Raw genomic sequence first — 20,130 nt, 5'->3', positions numbered from 1 at the left:
CATTGTTGAGGGTGCGGCTAATGTTGTGGGACACATGCTTATGTAATGAGTGCACCGGGAGAAATAGTGGCGGCTGGAGACCGAGTACCGAGGGATGGCCGCCGCCATCAGGTTGCAGAAAGCTCCGTATCCACGAGCCTTAAAGGCAACATTTCGAGTGCAAGCAGTCGTGAAATGTGGGAATTTAGTAGTATGGCCTGTGGGGCGTTGGCTGTGTATTTGCACTTGCATTCCAAGGACTGGGGTATGGACTACTGAACGCTGGGCTGGGACAAGGATGTGGACGTGCTTGCTGATGGTGCTAGTTGAGTGTGTGCAACGACAGGTGCAGGGCTGGAGGCATCTTCGTATGCACCATGGACAGGGGATTGGCTTGCACGCATATCAGTGGAAGAAGCAGTGGTGTTAACCGCAGACACTGTTCTTGGATCCTGGGGTTCAGCCCACAAAGTCTGGTGCTTTGCTGCCACATGTCTGATCATGCTGGTGGTGGTCAGGCTGGTAGTTTTGCTACCCTGGCCTGGCAGGTGGTGCAAATGGCCTTTTTGTGGTTATCAGCAGACTTTAAAAAACAACCAGACTCCGGAAGACCTAACAGTTGTACTGGAAACTTCCGTCATGTTGGTGTTAAGGGAAACGGTTGCCCGTCTTCTGTCTGCGGCCACCACACTGTTTCTTCCTGCCTGTTGGGGTGCTATGCCTTCCTTTTCCTGTGTGCTGCTGTCCTCGCTCTCCATGTCCTCCTGCCAGGTTGGGTCAGCTACTATATCATCCATCACCTCCTCTTCCAATTCCGCACCCTGGTCCTCCTCCTGACTTTCTGGCAATTGTGTCTCATCATCGTCCACTTCTTGTGACTTTCCCAACGTCGCCTTTGTGTGACCGTGGCTGCTCAAATAATTGGGCATCGCTACATGCGATCTCCACTTGCCCCGCTTCAAGTGGACCGGGCGAGAAGCCCGAATCTGTAAATGGAAAAGTGAACAGCTCTTTGGAGTGTCCAAGTGTGGGATCAGTTGTCTCCAGGCACTCGGCATGGTGGGAGGAAGAAGGATCAGGAATATGTGGTCCATACTCACGGCTACTGAGACTTGACCGTGTGGAAGACAGGTTGGTGGTGGTGGTGGTGGCAAAGTGACTGGAAGCATTATCCGCTAGCCAAGCAAAAACCTTTTGACACTGCTCTGAGTTCAATATTGGTGTGCTGCAGTCCCCTAGTAATTGGGACAAGATGGTCGGGCGAGAAGATGTGGGTGTTTGTTGTGGCACAATTTCAGCTTGGCCTCGGCCTCTGCATGAACCATCACCATCACATCCAGTTCCCGGTCACTTGCCACGTGTCTTGACAATTTTAAATGGAGGAAAATATTTTCCATGTTCACTACAAATGATTGAATTTGGAGCGAACTTATATGTGATCCGTATGACTGAAAACCACATTTTTAAATAGCTGGCCTGTAAGTAACTATTTTTACCAGCAAACTGGTGTCAATAACTTCGCTAACACATTGCAACAAAATTTAAATGGAGGACAGAACTGGCAGAATTTTGAGCGCAATTATATGTGATCCGTATGACGGAACACCACAGTTTTAAATAGATGGCCTGTAGGTAACTATTTTGCCAGCAAACTAGTGTCATTAACTTCGCTAACACACTGCAACAAAATTTAAATGGAGGCCAAAAATGGCAGAATTTTGAGCGCAATTATATGTGATCCATTTGATGGAAAACCAGTTTTAAATAGATGGCTTGTAGGTAACTATTTTTACCAGCAAACTGGTGTCAATAACTTCGCTAACACACTGCAACAAAATTTAAATTGAGGCCAGAAATGGCAGAATTATATGTGATCCGTGCGTTACCTGGCGCTATGTCTAGAAATATCTGTCAAAGCAGCAGCACACAGAACTGGAATGGATCCTCTTGCTATATGTACTGCAGTCTGCCACATACACTGCCTGCCTGACTAGCACTGATATGAATGCAGCTGGATTAGTCCTCAGAAGGATTGTTAGTTGAGATGGATATGTGTATAATGTATTGTGGTATACCTACACTAAGACACATGCAAATCTTTCCCTAGCTCGGCAGCAACTCTCCCTATGCTGCTTGATTCCGGAGTAGACTGTGACGATCATGGCGGTGCAGGTCTGATATAGACCTGATGACGCTGTGCGGTCAGCCAATCACTGTAATGCCACAACCAACTTGGCTGCGGCATTACAGTGTGTGGCAGACAATTCCTGCATGTTCATTGGCTCTCTAGAGAGCGCCAAACATGCAGGGCAGGGACCGGAGCTCCCGCCGAGCAACCCCAGAAATACTCGGCGAGCTCTGAGCATCTTGAGCAGAGAAATGCTCGGGCGAGTATCACGTAGTGGCAAGCATGATCGCTCATGACTAATCATGACACCTATCTAAAGGTGCTATTGACATGAAATTCTCACCAGATGTCAGTAACAACCTAATCCAACCAATCTAATCCATGCAGGAAAATAAATCAAACCATAGATAGCCACAAGTTACTGTATGTGTAATAATGAGAAATGACACAGAAAAAGTATTGAATTCACTTACTGAAATACATATAATATTTCGTACAAAAGCCTTTGTTGGTGATGACAGCTTCAAGATGCCTCCTGTATGGAGAAGCTAGTCACTTGAATTGCTCAGGTGTGATTTTGGTCTATTCTTCTACACAAACATTCTTCAAATCTTACAGGTCCCGTGGGTTTGTTCTATGAATTCTGAGGTTTAGTTCCTACCATAAGTTTTCTATTGGATTCAGGTCAGGGTTGTTCTAGCTGCTTTATTTTCTTATTATCTGAAACCAATTGATAGTTTCCTTGGCTGTGTGTTTGGAATAATTCTTTTGCTGAAATATAAACCCTCATTTCATCTTCATCATCCTGGTAGATGGCAGCAGATTTTTATCAAAAATGTCTCAGTACATTTGACAATTCATCCTTCCTTCAATTATAAGAAGTTTGCCAGTGCCGTATGCTAAAAAAAAAAAAAAAAAGCCCCACACCGTGATGTTCCCACGTCAAACTTCACTGATGTTACTGTCTTTTGGGGGTGATGTGCAGTGCCTTTTGGTCTCCAAACATAGAGTTTTATGCGATCCAAAGGGTTCAGTTTTGGTGTCATCTGACCAGACTTTATTCTCCCAGTATTTTTTTTTTTCATAAATCTTGCTATTATTTGACTCTCAGTACATCTATTCTGATATTTTAGCCTCAGCTATGAGTGCAGTAAAATTTTTGCGTACTGATGCAGTGGAAAAGATGGAGAAATGTTATCTGCAGTTTCCAGTAACCTTGTCACCTGTCTGTGGAGGATCTCACATTCCTGTCTGTGGTTTTCAGTAACCTTGCTCACCTACTTGCCTGCGGTTTCCAGCACCACAACTTGCTTGCTTGTGGTCTCCTGGACATCTCCCACCTGCCAGAAGTTTCCTGTATCACAACCTGCATGATTGCCTGTGATCTTCTGGATGTCTCCCATCTTCCAGCGGTTTCCAGGATCATGCCAGCTTGCCTGTGTTCTCCTGAATGCTTTCTTCTTGCCTGCGATTTCCAGCATCCGAGTTGCTTATCTGTAGTTTCCAGGACTTTTGTTACTCACGTGGTTGTGGACCCACTGTGGTACTGTCCGGAGAGAGACTGGAGGGGCATAACCAGGTGGTATCATGGGTGCAGTTTCAGGGAGATCAGGATCAAGACTAGGCACGGGCAGGATGGATATAGGTATGATTTCAGCAGAAAGCACTGTAACAGATGCGGACAGGATCAGGTAAGCAGGTCATACAGGATTAGAGAGTAAGGGTATGGGGACCTTACAGCTAGATAGCAGGATATACACTGATTGACTAAAGCATCTCCCAATGGTGTAGGGTGCCTTATACACCAGATGTCTCATTGGCTGGGGATATGCATGTTTTTAGCAATGCGCACACTGGCTCTTGAAGAGGCAGGGAGCGCGTGCACTCCCAGGAGAGCAGCATGCCATGTGCAGGTCCTGGGAGCAGACGCTGAGGGGGCACGGACGGGGAAGTGAACACACTTTATTAAAACTTTTAGTTTGCCTTTATACATCCAACTGTGGCTTCTAGTGTCTTACCTTTCTGTTTCCCACATGCTATACCTGTCTGTTGCACCGACGTCCGTGTGCCCACCCAGACCTTTGGCTTAGAGTATCCACCTCATGGTGTGAGTCCACTATGCTTAACGGGTTGTCTGATAGAAAAGTTCATTGTATTCATGCTTAGAACATTCTTATAAGACACAGTTTCCCCTCATAAATAGTGAGATTTTAATTTTCCCCAAGGGGCCACAAGAAAGACCAAGACTGTTATAGATGGCTCAGCCAATAGGCTGGAATTAATACAGCTGAATATTAACATTATTATTTTATACTATTTGTATTACCTAATACTGGCAAAACCTGAGAAACATAATAAGCAAATACCCTGCAGTAAATAAACAGAAATAGTGCATAAAAATAATATAGGGTACTTAGTTAACATAATTTTGATTAAAAAATGCAAAAGCCATCCTATCATGTCACAGTGACCCTAGTCATGACGTTCCTAAGCTCTAATATTAAAACTTTACCATTTGCCAAACTGGCATGCATGTGGATAAATATTAATATTATTATTTTATATTATTTGTATCACGTAATACTGAGCACAATTAGTTGTGCTGACAATTCTACATGATAGGAAAGGTGTAGTTTACTGCATTTTATAAAGTTTAGCCATATGCTCCTGTTATTCAGCCATTGCACCTTGATAAACCACTGCTCCCACACACAGAATGTGTAATAATTATAGGGGATAACTCAGGAGACTCTTTGCGTGGAACAAGACAACTACAGGACACAGTTTTATAAGTGGTAAAGTCTATATTATCACACGGTGATTCAAACAGGTGCAGAGAGAAACTCAAGTCCACAACACTTGGTGCAAATATCAAATGCAGCTCAGCAGTCTATAGGAAACTTCAGAGGAAAATGCAATCACGCAGAAAGTCTATGAAGCACAATTATTCTTGAGGATACTTGACACGAATAAGTCCTTGCTTAGTCCAAAAAAAGATAGATATGCTTATAAGGCAGTTCAAATAATATCTTAGCTCAACCAGGGAGGTCTGGGTAATAGTCTCAGGTTCTTGCAGAGCAGAAACAGCTTACATGTCCAGCAAATGCAGATGGAAGTAAACACGAGCAGCAGATGACGGAGGATTACTGGAACTGGTGTATGCAGCAGGAACTCAGAGCAGAGTAGCAGGATAACCCCACAGGTTCACAGGAGCAGGTATATAGCCAGGGAGTCACCAGAGGTCAGGAGCTGGATGCAAGGCAGAATACTCTAGCACAGACTGAAGGCTGGGGTGGAGTTTTATAGCAGGAAGACACAGTGCACATGAGACCAAAGACGCCATCTTGGAAAAGGGCAGTAATGCACAAAAAGGTAATAAAAAATGTTCAGAGTCCTGACAGTATGATGTCCCCACAGCTCCCCAACATAATTTGACGGCTCCCACATGGGAAGCTGTGAGGACATCATAATAACATAATTTCATGGCTCCCACATATAGTATGATGGCCCCACAGTTTCCCACAATATATAATGGATGTCACAGGCCCCCCACACATGGTTTGATGGTGATCAGAGCCCCCCATACACAGCCTCCAATACGTAGTGATGGCCCCCATGTCCCTCCAGTCAGTAATGATAGTCCTCACAGCCAGCCACACACATGGCATAATGGTTCTCACATGCCTCTATGCACAGTATGATCCCCCACAACACCCCAGACTGTATTATGGTCACCACAGCCCCCCTATATACAGTACGATCCCACACATGCAGCCCCCTTATATACAGTATGAGCTCACACACAGCCCCCCTAAATACGGTGTGAGCTCCCCACACATTCACACATATAAAAAAATTAAAAAAAACTCACTCTCCCATACCCCTGGTGCTCTGCTCCTGTCTTTTCTGTGTTCACTGAGGCACTGCACAGCAGATGAGATGCTGTCACAGTCACTCACACCGCAAAGCAGAAGAAGGAGCCAGCGGCTCCCTCCTACTCCACATATATTCACTATTACCTGCATCACGAGGATGCACCGATCTCTGCAGCAAGTGTTCTGAGCAACGGACATCTCAGCACAGTGGGTGCCAAGTAGTGATGTCATCGCGCGTGCACGCTGCACTGAGACGTTAGATGCTAAGGAAGAATAATGGGGAGGGAGCGACAGCGTTGCTCAAGGTTGGCCCCTCTGAGCACGGGGCTGGAGCAATCACTATTTCTGCCCCACCCCCGGTAGCTACGCTACTGCTTAGATTAGATGCACCACTCCAGGACTGCAAATAAAATAAAACACTGCAGTGACACTTTAAAAGCTGCTAAAGACAGGAAAAAAATGGTCAGCGAGCTCTGAATGATTTAGTGTGGGTCTATTAGTGAGGACTTTGCTGCAGATTGTTTCTTCAACAACTCGCAATGTGTGAACACACCCCGATACAGGTAAAACTGGCAGGTAATAATGTCACACAAAGCTTTATAATTATAGAAACGAAAATTCAGCCCATAGTTCTAGAATAGTTTTATTAGAAACATATATAATTATAGCAAAAAGGAGAAAGATCTAAATATATTTACACATGCAAGTGTATAACAATGAACTATACAAGACAATAAGTAGAATTAAGCCACGTTGGAGATAAGTAATAATAAAAGCAAATAGCATCAAAAGGATGTCACATCACCTCATTTGTCGTACAGCAGCCCACGCAAGTGACATTAACCCCCTTCATAGTGCAACCAGCATGCAGCACCACATGAGTGACATTACCCCTCTTCACCGCGCAGACCCAAAACATGCAGTGCCACATGAATCACATCACCCTCCTCCACCCACAGCCTCCCAGCAAGCAACCCCCCAAAAGAGACATTGCATCCTTCACCACGCAGACCCCCAGCAGTGTGTAGCCCCCAGCGTGCAGCTCCACGCAGCACCCCATAATGCATCAACATCCTCTTCATCGCATAGCCCCCAGCACGTATCATCCCCTTCTCTACACAGCTTGAATCATGCCCTTCTCTGCACAGCCTTCATTATCATCCCCTTCTCTGCAGTCAACAGCAAGCAAAATCACCCCGTTCTCCGCACAGCAACCCCAGCATGCAGCATCCTCCCTTTCTACACACAGCATCATCCCCCTTCTCTGCACAATTTTCTAGTAATTAATTTTTCACACTCTAGGTATAATAATTAATGATATTTCCCAGTGTGAAATTTTTTATATTTAAAATGATTGTCCACTACTTGGACAACCCTTTATCATTCCTCATGTTTGGTCAAAATATTTCCTCATTTTGGTTAAAATAAAAACAACTGTACAAACCTCCTATGCTGGAGCTATTTCCGCACTTTCGTTCCCAAGGGTCATGTGAGCCCTAAGCCCAATCAGCACTCACATCATTGTTGCCACCTTCGGACAAGAGGAACATCAGACAGCAGCAGCAGCCCTGGATTCCTGTTGAGGTTCAAAACATCCGAAGGCGGAAACAGTGAAGCAGACACTGATTGAGGCAAGGCTTGTGTGATGTAACATCTTTATGTGAACATTTCCCTCATTAAGAACATGAAAAATGCTTCTCCCCTGTGTGAATTCTCTGGTGTATAACAAGATTCCATTTCTGTTTAAAATATTTCCCGCATTCTGAACAGGAAAAAGGCTTCTCCCTTGTGTGGGTTCTCTGATGCTTAACCAAAGCTGATTTATGGTTAAAACATTTCCCACATTCTGAACAGGAAAAAGGCTTCTCCCCTGTATGAGAACTTTGATGTACAACAAGATTCCATTTCTGGGTAAAATATTTCCCACATTCTGAACAGAAAAAAGGCTTTTCCCCTGTGTGGGTTCTCTGGTGCTTAACCAAAGCAGATTTCTGGTTAAAACATTTCCCGCATTCTGAACAGGAAAAAGGTTTCTCTCCTGTGTGGGTTCTCTGGTGCTTAAGCAAAACTGATTTATAATTAAAACATTTCCCACATTCTGAACAAGAAAAAGGCTTCTCCCCAGTATGGGTTCTCTGGTGACTAACCAAAGCTGATTTCTGGTGAAAATATTTCCCACATTCTGAACAGGAAAATGGCTTCTCCCCTGTGTGGGTTCTCTGGTGACTAAACAAAGCTGATTTATGGTTAAAACATTTTCCACATTCCGAACAGGAAAAAGGCTTCTCTCCTGTGTGGGTTCTCTGGTGGCTATCAAAATGCGCTTTCCGGTTAAAACATTTCCCACATTCGGAACATAAAAAACTATTCTCCCCTGTGTGAGTTCTCTGGTGATTAACCAAATTTGATTTTGTGTTAAAACATTTGCCACATTCTGAACAGGAAAAATGCTTCTTCCTTGTGTGGGCTCTCTGGTGCTTAAGCAAAGCTGATTTACGGTTAAAATATTTCCCACATTCTGAACACGAAAAAGGCTTCTCCCCTGTGTGACAACTTTGGTGTATAACAAGATTCCATTTATGGTTAAAATATTTCCCACATTCTGAACAGGAAAAAGGCTTCTCCCCTGTGTGAGTTCTCTGGTGATTAACCAAAGCGGATTTATGGTTAAAACGTTTCCCACATTCTGAACAGGAAAAAGGCTTTTCCCCTGTGTGAGTTCTTTGGTGGCTATAAAGATGCGTTTTCCGGTTAAAACATTTCCCACATTCTGTACAGTAAAAAGGCTTCTCCTCTGTGTGAGTTCTCTGGTGAATAACCAAATCTGATTTCTGGCTGCAACGTTTTCCACATTGTGAACATGAAAAAGGCTTCTCCCCTGTGTGAGTTCTCTGGTGCTTAACCAAATGTGATTTCTGGTTAAAACACTTCCCACATTCTGAACAGGAAAATGGCTTCTCCCCTGTGTGGGTTCTCTGATGGCTAACAAAAACTGGTATGCAGTTACAACCTTTCCCACACTTGGAACAAGAAAATCTATTCTCTGCTGTGTGAAATTTTTGATGTTTAAGAAAAGACTTTTTGAGGGGAAAACTATTTCTACATTCTGAACGTGAAAACAGCTTCTTTGCTTTAGGAACAGTTTGTTTTTTAATGCTTATTTTGTGACTTTGATTTTCCTTAGAAGTCAATAATGAATCAGAAGACAGGACCTGTTTCAAAGGATCAGATGACAAATCTTTGCTGTAAAGAGATGATGGTATATTTGGAGTAATGGCATTCATTTGAATTGTATCTTGTGGGAACTCAAGATCATCTGATTTAAAAATTGAAGATGTCAGCTGTCCCTGTGATCTCCTGGTACAGTCATCTGCCAAGAATAAAACCAATTATTTTTGAATAAAAAAATCCTTGAATTATATATTTTGTAACATTTCTACTTAAACTATCAATAAAAATGGCAAGTTACTTAAAAAATGTAATTATTCACCAATACATTGACAGTTTAATAGAAAAACCTCATATGATGAACTAGTAGAATAAAAAGCCACCACAGATTATGTAGGCAAAAATAATACCAATAAAAACTTCTACTCATCCCGCAAAAAAAACAAGTCCCCACTCAGGTTCATCATCTGTCAGTGGAAAAAATAGAATTAAACTTACCGGTAATTCGGTTTCTAGGAACCTTCCACGACGGCATATGGAGGTTGTCTCTTTGCCCTAATGGGGAACAGGAAACACAGAGAGGTTAAAAGGACCTACCTCCCACTTGCCAGTGACTTACAACTGAGACCATAGCACCGGTTTACCTTATGAATCCCAGAATTAATCCAGGAATATATAGAGGGTGGGAAATGGAAGGTTCCTAGAAACCGAATTACCAGTAAGTTTAATTCTATTTTGTCTAGTCACCTTCCACGACGGCATATGGAGGAATACCAACTAATTTGGCACTAGGGAGGGACAACGGCCTGGAGAACTTTACGGCCGAAGACTAAGTCCTTATTGGATAATACATCCAATCTATAATGTTTGGCGAAGGTATGGAGTGAGGACCACGTTGGCGCCCTGCAGATCTGCTCCGGAGACGCGCCTGCTCTTTCTGCCCAGGAAACTGATGTAGATCTGGTTCAGTGGGCCTTGATCCCTACTGGAGGTAGTTTATTTTGAGCAAGGTAAGATTGTGTTATAGCTTTTATGATCCATGTAGCAATGGTACTTTTGGCCACTTTCTTCCCCTTATTTTGTCCTGAGAGATGGACAAAAAGGTTATGATCAACTCTAAGAGCGCGGGTTTGATCTAAGTAATGTAAAAGAATACACCAAACATCAAGAGTGTTGAATTTTCTTTCTTCCGAGTTTGCAGGTTTATTGCAAAAAAGTTGGTAGAACGATCTCTTGGGAACGATGGAATTCAGAGACCACTTTTGGAAGGAAAGAAGGATCAATCCAAAGCACTATTGAATCTTCTCTAACCAGTAGATAAGGTTCTCTTATCGATAAGGCCTGTAATTCACCCACTCTTCTAGCCGAAGTTATGGCTACCAAAAAAATAGTTTTATAAGCAAGATTGTGTGGGGAACAGGAAGACAAAGGTTCAAAAGGTGGACCTGTAAGACCTTGGAGCACAACATTGAGATCCCATGGAGGAACTATGACTTGTTTTCTAGGGTTCATTCTAATTGCTGAGGTCATAAATCTTTTGATCCAGCGATGACCTGCTAGATCTTGATCAAAGACAGAACTGAGCGCAGAGACCTGGACCTTCAGAGTACTGGGTCTCAGACCAATCTCCAAGCCTTTTTGTAAAAAATCTAATATCCTAGGTATAATCAGCTTGAGAGGGTCTGGAGGGTTAGGTAGACAAAAAGATGAAAACTTTTTCCAGATTTTATTGTAAATGGCGTTTGTTACTGGTTTCCTGGATTTTTGCAGGGTAGCTATGACAGGGTTCGATAACCCTTTTGCTTTCAATACCTGGTCTTCAGAAACCACGCCGCTAAGTTCCATCTCTGAGGGTCTGAGTGGAGAATGGGTCCCTGAGAGAGGAGATTGTACTTTACCGGTAACATTACCGGCCCGTCCACCTGTAGTTGGGTGATCAAGTTGAACCAACTTCTTTTGGGCCATAATGGAGCTATCAAAATAGTCGGGGTCCTTTCTATCTGTATTTTCAGTAGCACCTTTGCAAGAACTGGGATTGGTGGAAATGTGTAGGCTAGATGAAAATGCCAATCTTGAACTAAGGCATCTACTGCTCTGGGATTGCCTCTTGGGTTCAAGGAGAAATATGTTTTGACTTTTGCGTTTTGGTGAGAGGCAAAGAGGTCGACTTCTGGGAGACCCCACTTGCGTACTAGCATGTTGAATGTTTGATGATCCAGGCTCCATTCGCCGGGGTGAATATCCTGGTGACTCAGATAATCTGCCTGAATATTGGCAACACCTTTCAGGCGAATTGCTGTCAGGGACAGTAAGTGTTTTTCGGCCCAACCAAAAATTCGAGCAGAGATCTTTTTTAGGCTGATGAATTTAGTACTGCCCTGGTGTTTGATATCAGCCACAGTGGTCATGTTGTCTGAGTATATCTGAACATGTCCAGAAATTTGACGGTTTGCTGCTAACAGAGCCTCTTCCACGGCTTTGAGTTCTCGGAAATTTGACGATCTCCCTCTGATTGACTGGTCCCAAAGACCCTGATAAGGAACATGATTTATCATGGCTCCCCAGCCCATCTTGCTGGCATCTGACTTAATCGTGGTTAGTGGGAACTGAATCCAACTCACACCCTTGAGGAGGTTTCTGGATTTCATCCACCATGTTAAGGATGCTTTCACTCGCCCTGGTGTGTGAATCCTTTTGGTTAGAGAGCCAGGACGACCATCCCAATTGTCTAGAATGTGGGCTTGAAGAATTCTTGAGTGGGCTGTAAGAGTCATGTCGGTCTGGTAGTCGGGGGCAGGTATATCTCGCCCAGGTATTTGTCCTATGTGAATTAGGCCGCTCAGTATCTTCAGGATACCGAGGGGTTAATAAGTGCAGGAATAAAGGCTGACCAGCTGGAGGTTTCAGGTGTCAGCCTGGGGCACACAGAATGCCTGTCTGTGTGAGACAAACGTGAGTGAGAGCTGTGCTCATGATCTGTGTAATGTTAGCTGGGAGGGAGAAGCCCCCCCAGTTGCTAGATAGCAACGTATTTGTTTAGTTAGCGCCGGACAGGCTAGGATTTATTTTTATGTTTTGTTTTCTGTATTTGCTTTCACTTTAATAAACCTGACCTGAGGTCAGTTAACTTGGAAACCTGCTGTCGCCTCAGAGTTCAATGCACAAACCACGTGACCTTTGACCCCAGCAAAGGCGATCCCGGAGTGTTTTGTCACATTGTGGTGGAGAACGCGGGCATCGCGTGGCACAGGCGACAGTATGGAAGACGTGGTGAAAGCCCTAGTACAGTCCACTGCCGTACAGCAGCAGGCCACTGCCGCACAGCATGAAGCTAATCACTTGATGGCCGCACAGCTGAAGGAGTTAATGGACATGACGGTTGCAGACCGCCAGCTTCTCCAACAGGTGGCGCAGCGCCTGGTGAGCATGCCTGAGGTAGACCCGGAAGCAGAGTCCAGAAGGATCCATGTGAGTCGGTACTGGCAAAATTTGACTGCAGAAGATGACGTCGAAGCATACCTGACAACGTTTGAGCGGACGGCGCTGAGGGAGAAGTGGCCGAAGGCACGATGGGCCGATTTGATTGCTCCGTTTCTCTCCGGCGAGGCCCAAAAAGCTTACCATGACTTGGACCCGGAAGTCGCTCAGGACTTTGAGAAGCTGAAAGTTGAGATCCTGGCCCGGCTAGGTGTGACTACGGCTGTCCGTGCGCAGAGGGTACACCAGTGGACATACCAGCCTGATAAACCGCCGCGGTCTCAGATGTTCGACCTGATCTACTTAACAAAGAAATGGCTGCAACCCGAGGTACTGACAACCCCAGAAATAATCCAGCGGGTTGTCCTGGACAAGTACCTGAGAGTGCTACCTCCAGCGCTGAAAAGGTGGGTAAGCCAAGGAAATCCCACGACAGCGGATCAACTTGTAGAGTTGGTCGAGCGTTATTCCGTGGCAGATGGACTTCCCGACGAAACCGCTAGCACCCGGTCTGTGCCTTCTCCTTGTGGAACCGGTAAGACTGTTCCAGCGACTGCGGGTGAAGGAAAATCGCCAAAAACTGTGGGGGAGGAACCCGGGACTGCTCGCACTCCGAGACCGAGAGTATGGGACGGTGGTCTCAGTAGGGGGCCTGTTAGGTGTTTTTGTTGCCGTGAGAAGGGCCATGTTTCTGCGAACTGTCCTGTTACCACTGAACCCATGCAGTGCGATGTTATAGACTCTAAGAAACGCATGTCTTTGGTTACACGGCTGGTGAATGTGAATGCGGGCCAAAATGATATAGCAAAACACCTGTGTGAATTATCTGTTGATGGGAAAAGTGTTGTGGCGTTACTAGACTCTGGAAGTGTGGTGACTCTGGTGAAAGCTAGTCTGGTGGCACTTCCGTCTGGTTCGTCTGACAAATTCTCTGTAACGTGTGTGCATGGTGACACCTGCTCGTACCTAACAGCGGTCATACCGATTTCCACTCCCTATGGGTCTGTGCAACACAAAGTGGGACTCGTTCCTGCATTGTTACATGATATAATCCTGGGTAGGGATTTTCCCCATTTCTGGCAGTTGTGGGAGAATCAGTTGCTCCTTCACCGTAGCTGTGAATCTGTTCCCATGCCATCTGGAGGTCCCGAACTCCTAGAGGAGGTCCCACAGGCAGACGTTACTGGGGAGGTTATTGAATCTAACCTTCAGTTCCCCTTCTCAGTTATGGCGGGGAAACTGAGGAAACTGAGGAAACTCAGCGAGAGGCGGAGGCAGACAGCCATCCAGCACCCTGCCTACCAGATTTGGGAGTCCAGTTGGATGACTTCCACAGCGAGCAAATGAGAGATCCTACCCTGACCCCGGCTAGGAAAAATGTAAAAATGATAGATGGGGTACCCGTAGAACCTGACACTAGGCTAGCGTACCCGTACATGGTTCTTGAAAATGATTTACTCTACCAGGTAGAGAAAAAAGGGGAAGATATTGTGCAACAGTTAGTGGTACCCAAACCTTATCGGCAGAAGGTACTGGACCTGGCCCACGAACATATAATGGGGGGACATCTGGGGGTACAAAAAGCCACAGAAAGGATATTGCATTGTTTTGTGTGGCCTGGAATACACAATGATGTGCGTAACTATTGTGAGTCCTGTCCAGAGTGCCAAATCTCGGCACCTAAACCTCGGTTCTGTAGCCCTTTGGTACCCCTCCCTATCACTGGAGTCCCTTTTGAGAGAATTGGGATGGATCTGGTTGGGCCCATTCCCCGGTCCGCACGTGGGCACCAACATATCCTCGTCATCATGGATTATGCCACTCCTTACCCAGAAGCCATCCCTTTGCGTAACACTGCTACCAAAACGATCGCCAAAGAGTTGGTACAAGTGTTTAGTCGGGTGGGAATTCCAAAACAGATACTCACCGACCAGGGGACTCCCTTTATGTCAAGGGTGATGAAGGAGCTCTGCAGAATCTTGCAAATAGACCAGTTGCGTACGTCTGTCTATCACCCTCAAACAGATGGCCTGGTTGAGCGGTTCAATAAAACCTTAAAACAGATGCTCCGGAAGGCGATAGACAAAGATGGGAAGAACTGGGATTACTTGTTACCCTATTTGCTGTTTGCCATTAGGGAAGTTCCCCAGTCTTCCACAGGATTCTCGCCTTTCGAGCTATTATACGCCCGTCGTCCCCGTGGACTGTTGGACGTCGCAAAAGAAACCTGGGAAGGTCAAGTCACTCCCTTTAAAACGGTGATAGACCATGTAACGCAAATGCAGGACCGTATTGCTGCTGTCATGCCCCTTGTTAGGGAACATATGTTACAGGCCAAGGGAGCCCAGAGGCAAAGTTATGATAGAGGCGCCAAGGTCCGTACATTTGCACCCGGGGATAGGGTGTTGATCCTAATTCCTACGGTGGATAGTAAATTTCTGGCGAAATGGCAGGGCCCCTTTGAGGTCGTGGAACGAGTTGGTGAAGTGAACTATAAAGTGCACCAGCCTGGTAAGAGAAAACCAGAACAGATTTATCATGTGAATCTGATAAAACCCTGGAAAGACCGCGCTGCCCTAACAGCGGATCTGCCCCGTCCGGTTTGCTCACCGACCGTACTGAAGGTGCAGATTGCCGAGACTCTCTCTGAACGACAAAAATCTGAGGCTAAGCAGTTTTTGTTACAGAACCAACAGTTTTTCTCGGAAAAACCTGGCCAGACTAGGCTAGTGAAACATGAGATTGTCACAGAGCCTGGTGTCACAGTTCATGTGAAGCCATACCGGATTCCGGAAGCACGCCGTGAAGCTGTCTCCCGGGAGGTGAAGGCAATGTTGGACTTAGGAGTCATTGAAGAGTCGCACAGCGCCTGGTCCAGTCCAATCGTGTTGATACCTAAGCCGGATGGCTCTATACGGTTTTGCAATGACTTTAGGAAACTGAATGCGGTTTCTAAATTTGATGCGTACCCTATGCCCCGGGTCGATGAGTTGATCGACCGGCTTGGTAAAGCCCGATACATTACGACCCTGGATCTAACAAAGGGGTACTGGCAGATCCCTCTGGCCGAGGCGGCCAGAGAGAAGACGGCATTTGCTACACCGGAAGGGCTGTTCCAGTATATCTACATGCCGTTTGGACTTCACGGAGCCCCAGCAACGTTCCAGAGATTGATGGATCGAGTCTTGAGGCCCCACAGGCAGTACGCTTCCGCCTACCTAGACGACATCATAATTTACAGCGTGGACTGGGAAGCTCACCTCCGGAAGGTACAGGCGGTGATTGATGACCTGAGAGACGCAGGCTTAACGGCGAATCCCAAGAAATGTCACATCGGCCTTGAAGAAGCCCGATACTTGGGCTACGTGATTGGCAGAGGAGTGGTTAAACCCCAGATCGACAAAATACAGGCAATTCAGGGCTGGCCGCAACCAGTGAACAAGAAACAAGTTCAAGCTTTCCTGGGCATTGCTGGCTATTATCGCCGGTTCATACCCAACTTTGCGGCCATGGCTACCCCCTTGACGGATCTTACCAAAGGGAGGGATTCCGTCATGGTAAAATGGTCCTCAGCGGCTGAAGAGGCCTTCCACAGTCTGAAACGGGCTTTGTGCTCTCAGCCCGTACTAGTGACTCCTGATTTCAGCAGCGAGTTTGTGGTGCAAACTGATGCTTCTGATACTGGTGTCGGAGCTCTACTTTCCCAGGTAAGGGACGGAGTCGAACACCAAGTCCTCTACCTCAGTCGGAAACTGAATGTACATGAGCAGAGGTATGCCGTGATTGAAAAAGAGTGCCTAGCCATCAAATGGGCTCTCGACTCCCTCAAATATTACCTGGCAGGTAGGAAGTTTAGGCTGGTCACGGACCATGCCCCTCTCAAGTGGATGCATCTCCACAAGGACCGTAATAGTCGGGTAACCCGGTGGTTCCTTGCCCTGCAGGCTTACTCTTTCACGGTGAAGCACCGCCCCGGGGTGCAGATGGGGAACGCTGATGCCCTGTCCCGAGTACACTGTTTTGAGAGTATTCTTGCTCGACCTGAGTGGTCTGAGCAGGGGGGGAGGATATGTAAGAGTCATGTCGGTCTGGTAGTCGGGGGCAGGTATATCTCGCCCAGGTATTTGTCCTATGTGAATTAGGCCGCTCAGTATCTTCAGGATACCGAGGGGTTAATAAGTGCAGGAATAAAGGCTGACCAGCTGGAGGTTTCAGGTGTCAGCCTGGGGCACACAGAATGCCTGTCTGTGTGAGACAAACGTGAGTGAGAGCTGTGCTCATGATCTGTGTAATGTTAGCTGGGAGGGAGAAGCCCCCCCAGTTGTTAGATAGCAACGTATTTGTTTAGTTAGCGCCGGACAGGCTAGGATTTATTTTTATGTTTTGTTTTCTGTATTTGCTTTCACTTTAATAAACCTGACCTGAGGTCAGTTAACTTGGAAACCTGCTGTCGCCTCAGAGTTCAATGCACAAACCACGTGACCTTTGACCCCAGCAAAGGCGATCCTGGAGTGTTTTGTCACAGGGCTTAAGCCCAAGCCACTTACTGTATGCAGGCTGTCATGGAGCCTAAGAGCGACATTCCCTCTCGGAGAGTAGGAGATCTCATCTCTTTGAATTTTCTGATCTTTACTACTAATGGTAGTCTGTGATCGTCTGGAAGAAAGGACATTTGTTTTGCCGAGTCCAGAACCACTCCCAAAAATTTCCTGGTTTTTGAGGGTTGAAGCTGAGATTTTTTTCTATTTGGAATCCAACCCAGAGACCTCAATATCTCTAAAGTGGTTGAAACATGGGATATCAGGGTCACCTCGGTGGGAGCTACTATCAGGAGATCGTCCAGATAGGGCACTATACAGACACCTTGTCTCTGGATAAATGACACTGCCTATGCCATTACCTTGGAGAACACTCTCAGTGCTGAGGAAATGCCGAAGGGAAGGACTCCAAACTGATAGTGCTCCACTTGACGACTCCCCTGTATCACAAACCTGAGATATTTTCTGTGTCTCGGGTGAATAGGAATGTGAAAATATGCATCCTTTAGGTCGATGGTTGCCATAAAGGAGTGATGCTCTATTAAAGGAATGGCTGATTTTACAGACTCCATCTTGAACTTGCGATATTTCACATGCTGATTTAGACCCTTTAAATTTATGATACGGACGTCCCCTGATGGTTTGGGTACCAGGAATAATCGGGAATAATGTCCTAGACCCCATTCCGATTGTGAAACTAGGGAGATCACGTTTGATTTTAGAAGATCTCTGAGACCTAATGTCAAAAAATTGTGATCTTTTGTTGAAAGGGTAGTAATTTTTAGACCCTGAGGGGGGGGGGGGGGAATTAACTCGATCAATAGGCCCTCTTTGATAACATTGAGGACCCAGTGGGAACTGGTGATGTTTTCCCACTGACCCACATATTTTGAGAGTCTTCCCCCCACCGGGTCGGTGTCATTGTTTGTCCTGTTGGGATTGCTGCTGCTGCTGCTGTTGAGGGACAAAAATATTTTTCCCTCTACCTCTTGCATAGCTCAATCTGCCGGTTTTGCCTTTACCTCTCGCTTGAGAGGACTGAGACAGTGGGGCACGGAAAAAAACGTTTTCTAGGTTGTTTTTGCTCCGGGAGCGCATTTTTCTTGTCAGTAGCTTTGTCAAGAATGTCGTCTAAGGCCGGACCGAAAACATATTCTCCCTTAAAGGGTATGGCACACAACTTGGCTTTAGAGGTGATATCACCGCTCCATATTTTAAGCCAGAGGGCTCTTCTGGCAGAGTTGGAAAGCACTAGGGATCTGGCGGCAACTCTCACAGAATCCAGAGAAGCATCCGCCAGGAAACCAGTAGCCCTATGTAGAATAGGGAGTAAATCCAACATCTCACCTCTTGAGGTACCTTGAGGTATGTGAGATTCCAATTTTTCTAGCCAGCAGGAGAGGGCCCTAGCTACACAAGTAGAGGCGATATTAGCCTTAAGGACAGATGTAGAAGTTTCCCATGACTTCTTTAGGAGACTCTCAATCTTCCTATCCATAGGGTCCTTCAATTGTGAAGAATCCTCAAAAGGGAGCGCTGTTCTTTTGGCAACTCTGGCCACCTGCACATCAACCTTGGGAATGTCCAGCTTAACAAAATCACCCTCTAGAGGAAATCTATGTTTCATCTCTGACGGGGTACTAAGACGTTTCTCAGGCAGTTCCCATTCCTGCTCAATCATATTAATAATGTTAGCGTGTACTGGGAACCCTACCCTCTTCTCCGATCTGAGCCCACCAAACATTTGATCCTGTATGGACTGTGGTTCAGGTTCCTCTTCTAGTCCCATCGTGTTACGGACAGCAGATACTAGGTCCTCAATATAGGAAATTGAGGAAAAGAGGTATTTCCTGACCTCAGCCTTAGGTGATACTGGATCTTCCCAGCCAACAGATGAGGTATGAGAGTGGTCCGAATCAGTATCAGATTCTACAACCTGAATCTTCCTCTTTTTAGCTGGGGAATGTGGTGGCGAAGGTGGGGGTGGAGGTGTAAAAGCTGCCAAGGAAGACTGTACCTCCTGTTTAACAAGAGAGCGTATTTCATCTAGCAGGGATGGTTGCTCAGCTTTTATTATCCTGTCAGTGCATGGCTGGCAGAGTTTTTTATCCCAGTTAGGAGGGAATTTAACAGTACAGACCGGGCACTTCTTTCTATAAGCAGCTTTAGGGGCAGACTTTTCTCCCTGAAACAGAAAGGGAGAGAGGACTGAGGACAGCTAACCCCCTAAAGGTACTACTTCCCGGATCCCATCCCTGCAACACTCACTGTAGCAGGGGCAGAACTGGGCTCTGCAGACGCAGGGCATAAAGAACCGTCCATACTGAGAGATTAGTCTTACCTCAGTGGTGATTCAGCAGGATTTTAAAGAGCTCCGCTCCCAGCACCTGCCTCCAGCGGACATACACTTCCCCTCCCCCTCCAGGATCCATGTGTGGGACGCCTCAGCGCCGACACGCCGGCCGGCGAAACCCGGAAGTACCGGCTTCAGGGAGATACGAAAAACCGGAAGTGACGCGTGCGCGACCGCTGACGTCACTTCCGGAACGCCGACCGAGCTGAATGGAGGGGGAGAAGCCGGGAAGCTCAGAGAGGAACCCGGCTGCGGATCCCAGGCCTGCTTTACCCTTTTGGGGGCACGGGAAGGGGTCCCGAGGTACCTGCATGCAGGACGACGGGAGGAGCACATGGGGAGGTAAGAAGCGACCGCCAGCTGCCCGGCTTAACAGGTAAAGCCTGTAAGAAGAGCTGCAGTCGCCGGCCACTACAGCACATGGAAGACCTCTCCCTGTCCCATGGGGAACAGGAAAGACACTGGCAAGTGGGAGGTCCTTTTAACCTCTCTGTGTTTCCTGTTCCCCATTAGGGCAAAGAGACAACCTCCATATGCCGTCGTGGAAGGTGACTAGAGAAACAGAGGTTTCCACATTACTGGATCAAAGGCTCTTAATTAGCAACATGGCTT

The 20,130-nt window shown here is 46.3% G+C and overlaps 2 protein-coding genes across 4 annotated transcripts in view; one reads left to right on the top strand and one right to left on the bottom strand.

Moving 5' to 3' along the window:
* The window catches only part of LOC143768210 (uncharacterized), a 422,546-nt gene that overhangs the window by 201,790 nt on the left and 200,626 nt on the right, over positions 1–20,130 (top strand). The window lies entirely within an intron of this gene.
* The window catches only part of LOC143766336 (uncharacterized), a 45,801-nt gene continuing 32,280 nt past the window's right edge, over positions 6,610–20,130 (bottom strand). For 2 of the 3 annotated variants that reach the window (XM_077253934.1, XM_077253935.1), the window contains 2 exons: positions 9,649–9,705; positions 6,610–9,352 (listed from right to left, as the gene is read on the bottom strand). In XM_077253934.1, the coding sequence (XP_077110049.1) occupies positions 7,659–9,352; positions 9,649–9,705 (1,751 nt within the window). In that variant the 3' untranslated portion in view covers positions 6,610–7,658. The remainder of the gene's footprint in view (positions 9,353–9,648; positions 9,706–20,130) is intronic. The other variant, XM_077253936.1, reaches the window with a different exon arrangement.

Source organism: Ranitomeya variabilis, chromosome 4, assembly GCF_051348905.1.
Source record: "Ranitomeya variabilis isolate aRanVar5 chromosome 4, aRanVar5.hap1, whole genome shotgun sequence".
Taxonomy (NCBI): Eukaryota; Metazoa; Chordata; class Amphibia; order Anura; family Dendrobatidae; genus Ranitomeya; species Ranitomeya variabilis.
The sequence above is the reverse complement of the archived record's forward strand: the minus strand, read 5'-3'. Positions and strand labels throughout refer to the sequence as shown.